This window comes from Aulonocara sp. 'chitande type north' Nkhata Bay, linkage group LG15 (genome assembly GCF_057382095.1).
Source record: "Aulonocara sp. 'chitande type north' Nkhata Bay isolate Kocher_YH1m ecotype deep benthic linkage group LG15, A_spYH_male_GT1.1, whole genome shotgun sequence".
Lineage (NCBI taxonomy): Eukaryota > Metazoa > Chordata > Actinopteri > Cichliformes > Cichlidae > Aulonocara > Aulonocara sp. 'chitande type north' Nkhata Bay.
In genome coordinates, this window is record NC_141358.1 from 17,037,746 (window position 1) to 17,052,083 (window position 14,338).

The 14,338-nt window shown below is 41.0% G+C and overlaps 1 protein-coding gene across 1 annotated transcript in view; it reads left to right on the plus strand.

Annotated features, from left to right (window-relative positions):
• Window positions 1-14,338, plus strand: part of lama2 (laminin, alpha 2) — a 231,722-nt gene that overhangs the window by 196,505 nt on the left and 20,879 nt on the right. Inside the window, exons 48-59 of the mRNA XM_086264682.1 lie at window positions 417-571; window positions 1,116-1,259; window positions 3,373-3,506; window positions 4,350-4,509; window positions 4,596-4,720; window positions 5,020-5,182; window positions 5,614-5,758; window positions 5,876-6,014; window positions 10,325-10,336; window positions 10,965-11,085; window positions 12,216-12,371; window positions 13,587-13,640. Coding sequence (XP_086120808.1) covers window positions 417-571; window positions 1,116-1,259; window positions 3,373-3,506; window positions 4,350-4,509; window positions 4,596-4,720; window positions 5,020-5,182; window positions 5,614-5,758; window positions 5,876-6,014; window positions 10,325-10,336; window positions 10,965-11,085; window positions 12,216-12,371; window positions 13,587-13,640 — 1,508 coding nt within the window. The remainder of the gene's footprint in view (window positions 1-416; window positions 572-1,115; window positions 1,260-3,372; window positions 3,507-4,349; window positions 4,510-4,595; window positions 4,721-5,019; window positions 5,183-5,613; window positions 5,759-5,875; window positions 6,015-10,324; window positions 10,337-10,964; window positions 11,086-12,215; window positions 12,372-13,586; window positions 13,641-14,338) is intronic.

Here is a 14,338-nt window from a genome sequence, read left to right on the forward strand (position 1 = left end):
TTTAATAGCTACACGGTAAACAATAGTTGCTTCTAATAAAGCCTCCATTCGGCATGAGCATGAGAGCTCTGCACACTGCAAAGCATAGCACTTCTTTTTTTTAATTTTTATGTCTTCTCTTTATTTTTATCTTTCCTGGATCTTAAGCTGATACAATTTCTCCAAGTAAATAAATTAGAAGCAGTTCTCTTTGAATGCTGAGTTACACTAATTGTTTGGCTCTTACTGGCTTTGCCATCTTTCTGTCTCTTCCTCCACATTTCTCCTCCTCCAGTGATTTCCTCATCTACCATTATTTTGCTTCGTCTTCTGCAAGCTTTCTCTTTCTCTCAGCTGCAGTACTGTACCGAATAGTATCATGATAACAACTATGGTAGTGTTCTGTATCGTTGTATTTGATCTCTCTCTACCTTCAGTTCATGCTGCAGGAGCAAAAGTGAAGGATTTGGAGGACGAAGCTGACAGGCTGTTGGAGAAGCTGCAGCCAATCAAAAAGCTACAGGACAATTTGAGGCGCAACATCTCCCAAATAAAGGAACTGATTAACCAGGCCAGGAAACAAGCTAATTCAGTAAGTTGTTGACACACTGCCATGTACAACTCCTACTCATAGTTGTAGGAGATCACATGTTTTATAGTAGTTTAATGTTCTTGTGCAAGATTTATTATGATTTATTTGAACTTCCAGAAGCATTTGTGGCTGGCTAACACTTCGACAGGTTGACCAGGAGAGAGTTGGACTGAATGTGTTTACATGTACGAGGCCCAGCCATGGGTCTAGTAGGCTTGGTTTCTTTTGATGACTTTCTTCCACCTCACCCCTGGGAGCTATTTAGAAACATGTCGGTGCCCAGCGGTTGGTTAAAACTCTGTTGCAGGACTATATATGGCATAATAATTCAGGCATAATCTGCCTGCATTTATAAATTAGATATCAGTCTATCTGAGACTGATTGCTCTCAGTCCAAGCTGGACTTGGAGGCAAATACCAGATGTTTTTTTTTTTAAATACTTGTGTGTTATTATACAATATATAGGATAAATTCAAACTAAAATCGAAGATTCCTTTTTGTGGAAACATTCTTAATTCCTTCACTCTTTCTTCCTGTTTACAGATCAAAGTATCAGTGTCTTCGGGAGGTGACTGCCTCCGTAGTTACCGCCCTGACATCCGAAAGGGGAGGTATAATACCATCATTCTTCATGTCAAAACCACCACACCTGACAACCTGCTACTCTACCTGGGATCAGCCAAATATGTAAGCACGTCTCAGAAAAACACAGGAGCATAAAATCAAAAATTGTTTGAACTTGTACAGGTTGTTAATTTCTAAACAAAAACCAAATCTATTGCCTTAAAAATGTGTCTTTATGTCACAATTTAAATATGAAAATGTTCATTTTTTTAAAAAAATGTTTCATATCGATGCATTGTTCTCATTTAATTTAACACTCAGGTGCTATGTAGAGCACCATAACATATTGTTTTTCTCTTGAAGCGTTCTCGTGTACCATTAGTCTTGCATTAAAAAGCACACACACTTGTCTCTTTCCCATAAACCGGCCCTCTCACACACCTTACAGGTATTCCCAAAGTGGCTTGTCTAATATGTGAATAACTAATACACATTGACACATACTTGCAGGCACCCTATAAACATAGCACTAATTTAAGTCACCATGCTACTCCCAAGGTGTGCATACGTGTGGGTTTGGTTGTAAACACACGTGTGTATCTTGATGAGCAGCACCAATTAACAACAAGTTTATGTTGCCATGTACTTTAGCCTGATTTCCCCTGAGAAATCTTCACTGCATCTGACTGGAAAGTGTGGAACATTCATATGTGTGTGTTTGTGTGTGTCTACTATTTTCTGATGGTGAATAATTCAGTTTGTATAGTAATTTTGTGTGTGTGCATGCACGCCTCTTACATTTTTCTAATAGCGTGTAATACTAGTTGAATAGTAACGATGCTGCCCTGTGATCTCTACTAATGAATAATCGGCATTACCCTGGGGAGACCAGAAAGATTAGTGCATGCACTTTTGTGTCTGTGTATGCGTGTCATTTGTGTCTTCAAATGTGACCCCCTGATAATCTCTAATTGCGCATAATAATATATGAATTATAATTCTTGGTATGCACTTCAGCTGCATCATGAAGATGAGAGCATATGCTGAAAGTTCACTTTTTTTTTTTCATACTCATACATATGTAATAAGAGCATTAATCAAAATACAGCAAGATCCAGTAAAAATCCACTTACAAGGACAGATGGAGAAAAGGAAAGCTTTTGTAGCCCCGGAATAGATAAGAACTGGGTATAAAAGTGCTTCACTGTTCAATCATTCACATTTTAGTACATAAAACCGCTGCATAACTCCTGCATTGTGTCATCTTAAAAGCATAGACTGTGTATAAAAGACACCTGTATCGAGGGAAAAGTAAAGCCACTGCCCATCACTTTTTACCTTACAGTTTGCCACTAATGGACATTATAGGCTCTGGTTTCATAGGTCACTCTATGCTAGGACATTTCCAACAACGTTATGTAGGTAGTTGCTTCAGTTGCTCATAGTTTAACTCTGTAGCTGCTTGCTCCACATGCAGCTATTTTGTGGTCGAAACAAGTTTCAATTTCACCGGCATACTGTGGTCTTACCATGCATAACTTCAAGCCTGTATATAGCTTACATGTTATTTCTCTTGTAAATCATTTTAACATGGGTACCTTTATTGGCTTCACCACAGATCCCAGCTTGCTAAGGAGCTAAAGCATGATTGTTGGTTGTCCATTTCTAAACAAAAACCAGTATAAATATTACCACTGCACATTACGTTGTTATTTGCAGAATTCTAGTAGATAAATGATTCCACATTCACAAAGGTGTTTAAAAAAAACAAAGTGGTTAGCAGTGTCACCTCAAAGCAGGAGGGTCGTGGGTTTGAATCCACCAATTTGCTGGGGCCTTCCTGTGTGAGGTTTGCATATTCTCCCTGTCACTGTCAGGGTTCCTTCTGGGTATTCTGACTTCCTATTACCATGTTAGAACAATTGGAGAATAGGTGAAAACTGGCCATAAGTATGAATATGAGCATAAATGGTTTTCCCTACCTCTCCCCCTATGACACCTGGAGTATGCTTCAGAATCACCGTGACCCTGAACACTGTATATCTCGAGTTTTCTCCAAGTATTTTTGAATGTTTCATAAACTGTCAACTTGTTCATGTGCATTACCCACAATTACATAAAATCAGTATCTGTATTCATCTTGTTAAGCGGATAAATCAGCACTAAGCACAGTAACCTTAACCTAAAATAAATCACAACAATGCAGTTTATTCAGCATGTGTCTACTTTGTCTCAGGTTGATTTCTTGGCATTGGAGATGCGCAAGGGGAAGGTGAATTTCCTTTGGGATGTGGGTTCAGGTGTGGGGAGGGTCGAATATCCCCATCACACCATCCATGATGGAAACTGGCACAGGATCGAGGCGTCTCGGTAAGAAGAGCGCACTCATTCATGTGTATGGAAATGTGCTGTACCTTTGACACGTATGGTTTAAAAACTGATGTTACATCTTACATTTCAGGAGTTTTGAGAAGACAATAATAAGAAAACATGCGTACACCCACACACAATCACAAGAAAGGGGTATAACAAAAGAAAGTTACTGTACTTATCTATACATGTCTGTATAGATGTATATAGCTAATTAGTTTTCTACATTTCTTTATATTTTTTTTTGTCTGTCATCCCGTCTAACCACAAGCAACAGTTGTAACCGACAGTTGTTGCAGAAATAAACCAACAGTTACCTAAGGACATCTTCTCATTCATGCTACTGTGGAAAACGCACTGTTTCACTTGGGAAATCAAGAGATTGCAGGATGTCAGCCTGTGGCACATCATTGCATAGATACAGTGTAATCTAACAAACTAGTTTTCTCTGTGAAAGCTGCAGCGATGTTTTATGCAAGACCATCTAACATCAGGCCAATTCACACAAAGGAGATGGCCCATTTGCACCATGTATTTCCATCTGAGAAATTTCCCAAAGGTGTCTTCCAGTGGAATCACGCAGACTATCGGTCTTAAGTGTTCCCCTACACAATGTAGAAATCTTGACTTTAAACTCCAAGGTGGCCAGCTGATTTTGCCATACATCTCAGAGTTTTCACTGCAACAAAACTGGCTCCACACTCTGTTTCTATCATTCTTCTTTAGCACCAAGAGTTTATAAAAACTGATTCCAAATGGCTTCAGTCATAACAAATCTCTTCCAGGCAGTACAGAATGCCAAGCAAAAAGACAACAAACCCTCTTCTCATTCTCTCAATACAGCAATGGGTTGAATGGTACCATATCAGTATATCCTCTGGAAGGCTCTATGGCTGGTATGATGCCGACCCCGGCCAGTGCCAACTCGCCCACGGCCTTCACCATCTTGGATGTAGACCAGAACGCCTACCTGTTTGTGGGAGGGATATTCGGCTCTGTCAAGGTGCCTGTCTGTCTGTCTCAAAACATGAAGAACCTGTCTTCCTGCTGTGTTTTCTCATGATTATCTTTTTTCTGTTTGTCTTTTAGAAAGCAGAGACAGTAAGAACAAATACTTTCACAGGCTGCATGGGGGAAACCTACCTGGATGGTAAACCTATTGGACTGTGGAACTACAGAGAGAGAGAGGGAGACTGTAAGGGATGTGTCGTCAGGTATACAGTCACAATTTAATTAGAAGTTAATTATTTTATTCTTCCTTACTGATATTGATAGTGTAGTCTTTTTATTACTCCCAGTTGTATTCCTAATCGTAGATATGTAAAGAACATTTTATACAGGAACTAGGATTTATTTATAAAAACAGCTGTCTTTTGCAGATATTCTGGTTGGTCTAATATTCAAGTGAGCGTCTCATTGTCTCGCCTACTTTGCATTTAATTATTTGTGACCTTTCAAACTCAGGCAGTTGGACAGGAAACAAAGCAGTTGTAAATTGGTCCTTTTTTTGTAGCCCCCAGCGCTCCCACGGTGAAGGGACCGTTCAACTGGATGGAGAAGGCTACGCTGCAGTGGGACGACCCACTAGGTGGAACCCAAATGTCTCCACCATCACTTTCAAGTTCCGCACGTTCTCCTCTGATGCTCTGCTCATGTATATGGCAGCTGAAGACATGGTATGTGTTTAATATGGTATTAATACCATGATGGAGACAGATATTTTGTTTATTGTGTAAGTTGTGAGGCTTTTTAAAATTTATTTAGACAGTACAAATACTGTAAAAAGTACATCAAACAATCAAACAGGTGTCATGCTCTTACTGCTTGTGTCTTATGAAAATTAAAAAGAAAACATTACAGTTCTCTTTATGTGACATTAAGAATAGTGTCCAAAATCTGCTGTTTTATTGAGCAGTCAAGATTTGATTAATTGATAAAATAATTTTAACCATTTTCTTCAGTCTAGTCCATATTGGGACCCTTTGCAGTATATTTTACACAGTGTTGTTAAATCCTATCTTTTCAGACTCGTGCTGTTATTGATTTGTACTGAATTTGAAACGCCAGAGTGTCACAGCAGTCTCTCCCTGTTTGATGCTCTCTGCAGAAGGACTTCATGTCTCTGGAGCTGTCAGAGGGTAAAGTGAAGGTTAACTTTGACCTTGGATCTGGAGTTGGAAGTGCCAACTCATCTAAGCGCCATAATGATGGCCACTGGAAATCCCTCACCATGTCGAGGAACAAGAAACTATGTAAGCCTTCTTATATAACCTGAGCTGTGAATTAATGGAACAGATAAATTAGAGGGTATACATATACAATCTCTCCGTGTTCTGTTGCTGATAATGTATCTTCAACTCTTAACAAAGCCACGGTGTCCATAGTAGACGTCGACAGCAGTGACGAGGAAAAGATTGTGGCCACATCTCTGGGGTCAGCTACTGGTCTGAACCTTAAGGAGCACCAGAAAATCTATTTTGGGGGTCTGCCAACGATTGGAAATTACAGGTACGCATAAAGTGCTGTAATTTACGTTGGTTCAGTTTATAAAAGCTTACATGATGTTCTGTGTGAGAGCTGCATATTGTTTTGCATTTGATTTACAGAAATGCTCTTTAATATTTTTGAATGTTTCATTTGCGTTAATTCATATACACTCAACAAAAATATAAACGCAACACCTTTGTTACTGCTCCCATTCCCCATGGGATGGACGTAGAGACCTAAAATTCATTCCAGATACACAATATAACCATCCCTCCCAAACAGTGGTCACAAATCAGTCCAAATGTGTGGTAGTGGGCACATCTGCTATAGAATAGAATAGAATAGAATTCAACTTTATTGTCATTGCACATGCACAGGTACAGGGCAACGAAATGCAGTTTGCATCCATCCAGAAGTGCTTTAGTGATATAGATATATTACAATATATATTAGCAATAATATAGATATGTGAGTATATTACAGAAATGGGTCTATTATGGTATGTTATAATGTACACGGTATGAAGTATGTTGTGAATATTCTATAACTATAAGTATGTACAGGCTGTAGTGAGTACAAGCTATGTACAGGATATGAACAGGATATAAATATGAAAAACTATACAGAATATGAAATAAATAACTTTACAGAATCTGGGATATACAGCTATACAGAAATGGGAACTATGCAAGTTGTAAACAGTTGTAGGATTAAAGATTATCGAATGTACAGAATGATTATTTACACAGAGCTATACAGTAGTGCAGTTAAGATAAGTGAGGGTGTAGATAGTTTCTACAGAGGCTATATAAAGTGCTAGTGGTTGTGAGTGGTGGTTCAGTCCATGTTATTATTGTGTTTGAGGGTACAGTTGTCCATTGTGGGTGTGTGTATGTTCAGTCCATGAGTTAACGTGGGTCAGATGTCAGGAGGCAGAGTTCAGGAGTCTGACAGCTGTGGGGAAGAAGCTGTTCCGGTACCTGGTGGTCTTAGTCCGGAGGCTCCTGTGGCGCCTCCCAGAGGGCAGGAGGGTGAAGAGTCCATGTGATGGGTGACTGGGGTCTTTGATGATTTTCCCAGCCCTTTTCAGACACCGCTTCCTGTAGATGTCTTTTATGGCAGGAAGTGGTGCTCCGGCGATGCGCTGGGCAGTTTTCACGACCCTCTGCAACGCCTTCCGGTCCGAGGCAGAGCAGTTCCCGTACCAGACTGTTATACAGTTGGTCAGGATGCTCTCGATGGTGCAGCGATAGAAGTTCACCAGGATGTCTGAGGACAGGTGGTTCTTCCTCAGAGTCCTCAAGAAGAAGAGGCGCTGGTGAGCCTTCTTGACCAGCTTGGAGCAGTTGGTCATCCAGGTGAGATCCTCGGAGATGTGGACTCCCAGGAACTTGAAGCTGCTCACACGCTCCACAGCCGTCCCCTTAATGTGGATGGGTGGATGTGGGTCAGCATTCCTCCTGTAGTCCACGATGAGCTCCTTGGTCTTCTCGGTGTTAAGCAGCAGGTTGTTTCTGTCGCACCACTCAGCCAGACGATCCACCTCCTCCCTGTAGGCGGCCTCATCGTTGTCACTGATGAGGCCAATCACCGTGGTGTCATCTGCAAACTTAATGATGGTGTTGGAACCATCAGCAGGTCTGCAGTCGTGGGTGAAGAGGGAGTAGAGGAAAGGGCTCATCACACAGCCTTGTGGTACACCGGTGTTCATTGTGATGGTAGATGAGCAGCGGTTATCCAGCCGGACATGTTGGGGGCAGTTGGTCAGGAAGTCCAGTAACCATTTGCAGATGAGGGAACTGATACCCAGGTCTGTCAGTTTCCTGATGAGTTGTGAGGGGTGGATTGTATTGAATGCTGAACTGAAGTCTATAAACAGCATTCTGGCGTAGGTGTTGTTGTTGTCCATGTGTGAGAGGACAGAGTGCATTGCGATGGAGACTGCATCCTCTGTGCTCCTTTTCCGGCGGTATGCGAATTGGTGGGGGTCCAGGGTGGGGGGGAGACAGGATTTGAAGTGTGCTAGGACCAGTCGCTCTAAGCACTTAGTGATGATGGGGGTGAGTGCTACTGGGCGGTAATCATTGAGGCAAGATGGGTTGGAGTTTTTGGGTATCGGGACGATGGAGGTGGATTTGAAGCAGGCCGGTACCACAGCGTGGGCCAAGGACAGATTGAATATGTCTGTGAGCACTCCTGCAAGCTCCCCAGAACACGCTCTGAGAACACGCCCGGGGATGCCATCAGGGCCTGCAGCCTTGTGGACATTGATCCTGCTCAGCACCGCTCCTACATCGGTGGGGGAGAGAGTCATAGGTTGGTGGTCTGGCGTCATGTCTGCTTTGGTTGTGGTTGTGGGGTTCCCTCGCTCAAAACGAGCATAAAAGTTGTTGAGCTCGTTGAGGAAGGAGACATCAGAGGATGCGGGGGAGGGTTTGGTGGTCCTGTAGTCTGTGATGGTCTGGAGTCCTTGCCACATGCGTCGGGGGTTGGAGTTGGAGAAGTGTTCTTCTACCTTCTTTTTGTAATGGTGTTTGGCTTTTTTGATGCCCTTCTTTAGATTAGCCCTGGCTGTACTGTAGGCGTGTGCATCTCCTGACCTAAAGGCAGTGTTGCGGGCCTTCAGGAGGAGACGGGGGAGATAACCCATCCCACCTCACAGGTGTGCCACATCAGGATGCTGATCTGACATCATGAGTAGTGCACAGGTGTACCTCAGACTGCCCACAACAAAAGGCCACCCTGGAATGTGCAGTTTTGTCTCACAGCAAAATGCCACAGATGCCACAAGCAATGAGGGAGCGTGCAATTGGCATGCTGACAGCAGGAATGTCAACCAGATCTGTCGCCCGTGCATTGAATGTTCATTTCTCAACCATAAGCCGTCTCCACAGGCGTTTCAGAGAATATGGCAGCACATCCAACCAGCCTCACAACCGCAGACCTCGTGTAACCACACCAGCCCAGGACCTCCACATCCAGCAGGTTCACCTCCAAGATCGTCTGAGACGAGAACAATTGGTTTGCACAACCAAACAATTTCTGCACAAACTGTCAGAAACCGTCTCAGGGACGCTCAACTGCATGCCCGTCGTCCTCATCGGGGTCTTGACCTGACTCCAGCTCGTCGCCGTAACAGACTTGTGTGGGCAAATGCTCACATTCGATGGCGTCTGGCACGTTGGAGAGGTGTGCGCTTCACGGATGAATCATGGTTCACATTGTTCAGGGCAGATGGCAGCTGAGAATGTCCCAGTTCTTGCATGGCCAGCATACTCACCGGACATGTCACCCATTGAGCATGTTCGGGATGTGCTTGACCGGCGTATACGACAGCGTGTACCAGTTCCCACGAATATCCAACAACCTCGCACAGCCATTGAAGTGGAGTGGACCAACATTCCACAGGCCACACTTGACAATCTGATAGACTCCATGCGACGATGTGTTGCACTGCATGAGGCAAATGGTGGTCACACCAGATACTGACCGGTTCTGGGTCCCCAGACACCCAATAGCGCAAAAAACTGCACATTCCAGGGTGGCCTTTTGTTGTGGGCAGTCTGAGGTACACCTGTGCACTACTCATGATGTCAGATCAGCATCCTGATGTGGCACACCTGTGAGGTGGGATGGATTATCTCAATATAGCAGATGTGCCCACTACCACACATTTGGACTGATTTGTGACCACTGTTTGGGAGGGATGGTTATATTGTGTATCTGGAATGAATTTTAGGTCTCTACGTCCATCCCATGGGGAATGGGAGCAGTAACAAAAGTGTTGCGTTTATATTTTTGTTGAGTGTAGTTTCCTCATGGGAAAGTTATTTTGAGACTTTGAGGCAGTTAAAGTAGTAACAGACCAAACCTCTGCTCCAACATATCCATTATGTGGGATAATGCTTGCTACTAAGCACAAATACATTTTTATCCTATTTCTAAGCCCCATTCCAGAAATAGGATAACAATTAGGTCAGTGAGGACTCTGAGTTTGTTAACCCTGAGATGAGAGAAACGCCATATGTTCTGATCTGAGAGTTAACTTCAACTTTGAGCCTGTAACCGGGGTAACCTACTCACTGGCAGGATTTCTTCAACTTAGTTTAGCTCCTCCCCTCCTCCTGCACCTGAATCAGCTGTCTGACACTGGCTATCAAACCTCATAGCAGAGTGAATTAAATGGCATAAACATTAAAAACAACTTGACCAGTTCAATGATCAAAGTAAAGATGGCAAGTTGAATTGAAGGTTTAGTTTAAGAATGTTAACATGTTTACCATATGGTTGTGTGTTTGCTAATGCTTGAATGTCATGTTCCTTCTTAACAGCATCGCAGCCAGGTAAATGAATGAATAAATAAATAAATAAATACATTTTATAATCAAGCACAATAAAAAAATCAACTGTATTCACTATTGAGCTGTGCATGAGGCTGACCTGCTGATAATGCTGTACAGCCCACACTGAATGTACGTTTGTTTGTTGGCTGGACTCTCAGAAATCACTTTTTCTATCCTTTGTTAATCTGAATTTGACGTTTGTTCAACAACATTTTGGTGGAATAACTCATATGAATAACTCCCTTCCATATTTTATTGGCATATTCAGTAGATTTAGATGTTAATCTACTTCCTGACATTTTCGAGATTGATGGGTAACTTAAAAAAAAAGTGTATTATGCTGCTAAAAGAATGTTTATTGCAGTCGTTGACGAGGATTATCATATGCTGGATATTTTTTAAGAACTTTCTCTTCAATAACAGATACTCATCTTGAAATGAGTAATATAGAAAAATATCCCAGTGCATTTGTATGGACAAACGACATATTCAGATTATTCTTGTTGCTGTTTAGGTATCACTCTGCTTGCGAATTCACTGCTGCAGTAATTCACTTCTACAAGAGCAGACTGACCATTATTATGATTATTGAATACTCCAAAGTAAAACTGTCTTACACTTCATATAGGTCAGAGGTCATTCTGAAGAGGTATGCGGGCTGTCTTCGGGACATTGAAATCTCCAGAACGCCATATAACCTTCTGAGCAGCTCAGATTATACTGGTGTGACTAAAGGATGTAATGTAGAGGTAAGTGAGCTTTTATGAAACATCCCGTATGATTGCTGACCCTCTGGTTGCAGTATTATATATTTTAGATTTGCCATATATAGAGAGAGATGTGTGAATGGGTCAGGTCGGCGAATATGTACATATAATTAACATAACATCCACTAAATGGGGAATCTGAAAAGGCATTAAAATCTGTTGATTGGATGACCTTGAAATTCTACAGCTTTTTTTTCAACAGCACATGTCACTTTCATTCTGATTTGCCTTTCACTCGGTTGCTTCTTTATGTAGGAAGATGGTTTCCGCACAAAGAATAAAATAAAAAGGCACAGACGTGTTTAATCTGCAGTACCCTTTCATATTCATGTTCCTCTCACAGACACAAACTATGCATTATGTATTAATCAGTGCATTTGTAAGAATATACACACTTCTTAAATTGCTTTTTATATTTTAATCTTTCAAGCCTATTATGCAAACACACTCATGGAGCTTTCAACAGCCATGCAAGGTTTTCACCATGACTAGTGCTATTCATTTACTTATAAAAAAAATGCAGCCAAAGCGTATCAAGGCCCAGAGAATGTTGAAGAAGATTGCTGAAGGTCTTTCTCTTGTTTTCTCCGTGTGGTGGTGGTAGAGAGGAGGTCAAAGGCTGGGGACCTTCGTCTTTTGGAAAAAAGCAAGTCGTTATTATGTGAATGATTTAAAATAAAGACTTAGTTTAAGCATAGTATAAAGTCAGGTTAAGGTTAGATGTAGGCAGTTAGTGGTTGTAAGAAAAAAAGAAAGAAAGAAAGAAAAAGTCCTTATTAAAGTAATAAAACCACATGTGGGTAGTAGGTATGTTAAATAGAGGGGGAGAATTTCATTTTTACAACTACCGTAACAAAAGGAAAGCTGGATGATGATGCACCAGAAAGTCTGTGTGAAACAGCGTGCCACTAAAATGTGTTGCTGTTCTTTGAAAAACCTTGACTAAAATATCAGAAAGTCATATCAATTTGATCAACTACATTCAGACTTTTTTTCACTCTTTTCTGTTTGACTTCTGCATTGTAGGCATGATGAACGGTGCTGAACTAAATAACTGATCTGTCCATTGACAAAATACATGTCAAGTGAAACTGTTTCTTCTTTGTTTGCAGAACCTGCACACAGTCAGTTTCTCTAAGCCAGGATACATGGAGCTGAGTGGTCTGTCGCTGGCCGTTGACACAGAGATCAGCCTGTCATTCAGCACTCTAGAAGACACTGGGACCATACTGCTGGCAGTAGGCGGAGGGTCACCAAACAAACAGAAGGTTATTGTTATTTTATTAGGGGGTTTTTTTTTTTTGGTCCATCTGTTTTACTCACTGAGTCACTCCAATACAATATACTTCTTAAATCTGAGTTGATCAAGTTCCTCATTCTGTTATAGTTGTAAGATATTTCTCATGGGTGGGGAACAGTGTAATATGGAGAGTAGCTTCATTTGAAATTAAATACTCATTCACCACTAATCACTCAAATCTTTCTCTATTGTCACCAGTTTGTGTTCAATATTTTTTCAGAAAATAGTTTAAAAAATTGTTAAGTTGTTGTTAATAATTGCCATAAAATCTAATAAAACTGCAAGAATGTACAGTATAATCATTTATTTTAAATATAGTACATATATAGAATTTATGTAGTATGGAAGTGAAATACAATATAAAAATTGTTTGGTATATTGTTTCAGTCCATCTTTGTATTTGTGCTAAAGAAACATTTCGAAAACATCCATTTGACTTTAAAGGGTTAAAACAATGTTTGCTGTGTAGTGACAAAATTTGCCAGTGTGTGCATGGTAACATAACAGCGTGCCTGTTGTCTAATAATATGGCTTCTATTAAAAACCTTGTAATGCAAGCTCAGTTTTTTCTGGTTAAGTTTCTTGCACATCTGCCCCTTTTATGGTACAGTTAAACTATGGAAAACAGCAAAGCCAAAACTATTGTGAGCGTTTGCATTGAAATTGTAATACAAACAGCTGCAGAGCAGCTGAGCTACAAATTGATCGCAAACTGTCTGCGTCTATAAATTTATGGCAATAATTTGCCAATCTGTGTGAGTGTTTTCAGTCTGGTCAAGGTGGACTCAAGTGAGTAATCCAGTGTAACTGTACCATTAGGTAATGATAGCACTTTATGATAAAGCATTGTGAAGCTATTAGTAAGGTGTTAGCAAGTGCTTAATTCATCATTGATACAGCATTATTTCTCCTTAAGGCCATTTATAAATACAGATATATGATCATGATTCATGACTCAAAGCTGTGCATGGTGTAAGAGTAGCAGATAGATAAACATCTCTGTTTATAAATGACATACCAAGGCGGAGTAATATGTATGTAAACAATAAATTAAGCACTTCCCAATACCGTACTAATGCTTAATAGTGTGACATTATTAGAGAGTGCTACCAAGGCAGTATCAGAAAACTTATTGGAAGAATCTGTGCACAATAACATTGTTCTGAATATCTTTCCAATCCAGGCCCGCTCCACAAGCCTTTCAAAGTCCAAGAGGAAGAGAAGACAGTCAGGAGAGGTGGGTTCACCATGCACAGTTTGGACCCAAATGCTGTCTTGTTTGCCTAAGTGAATGGCAGTTACATAAGTGCATATTAATGAGATTTGCAGTTTTTGGCAACTGAGCTAATGGGATTGTTGTTTTCCAAAATGCACACTCTTACTTATACACACCCATAGATGTGCAAAGACTCATACACACCTTTAGTAGCTGTTGTGGAGGTTCATTGTATAGTGGCGATCTTAGCTTTTAGCTGACTTTGCCAGTGCATCCACACAGTCACACAAGCAACTTTTCTGTAAGTGAATTAAGTTTCCATGAGTGCATATTAATGAGATTTGACTCTGTTGGCAACTACACTGATTAGATTGTTTCACAGCTGAAACACCTTTTTTTCCACGTGCACACACACATGTGCACACATGCCTGTCAACCCTAGCCAGTGCTAAATAATTAAATCCATTATTTTAACTCCCCTGAAAACACCATGGGCAGCATGTCATATTTGCAGCTGTGTGTGTTTGTATGTGCACGTAAGGGGTTTGTGTGTCATATCAGGTGTGAGGATGGCACTCACACGCGTGCAAATTTAAATGTGTGTCGTGTTTTTGTGTGTGAGAGAGGTAGAGAGGACAGAGGGTTACCTCTAGCTTATCCATCATCACTGGTTGTTAGGCACATAAATCTATTTTTGCTAACTATGCTGGCAGGCACAG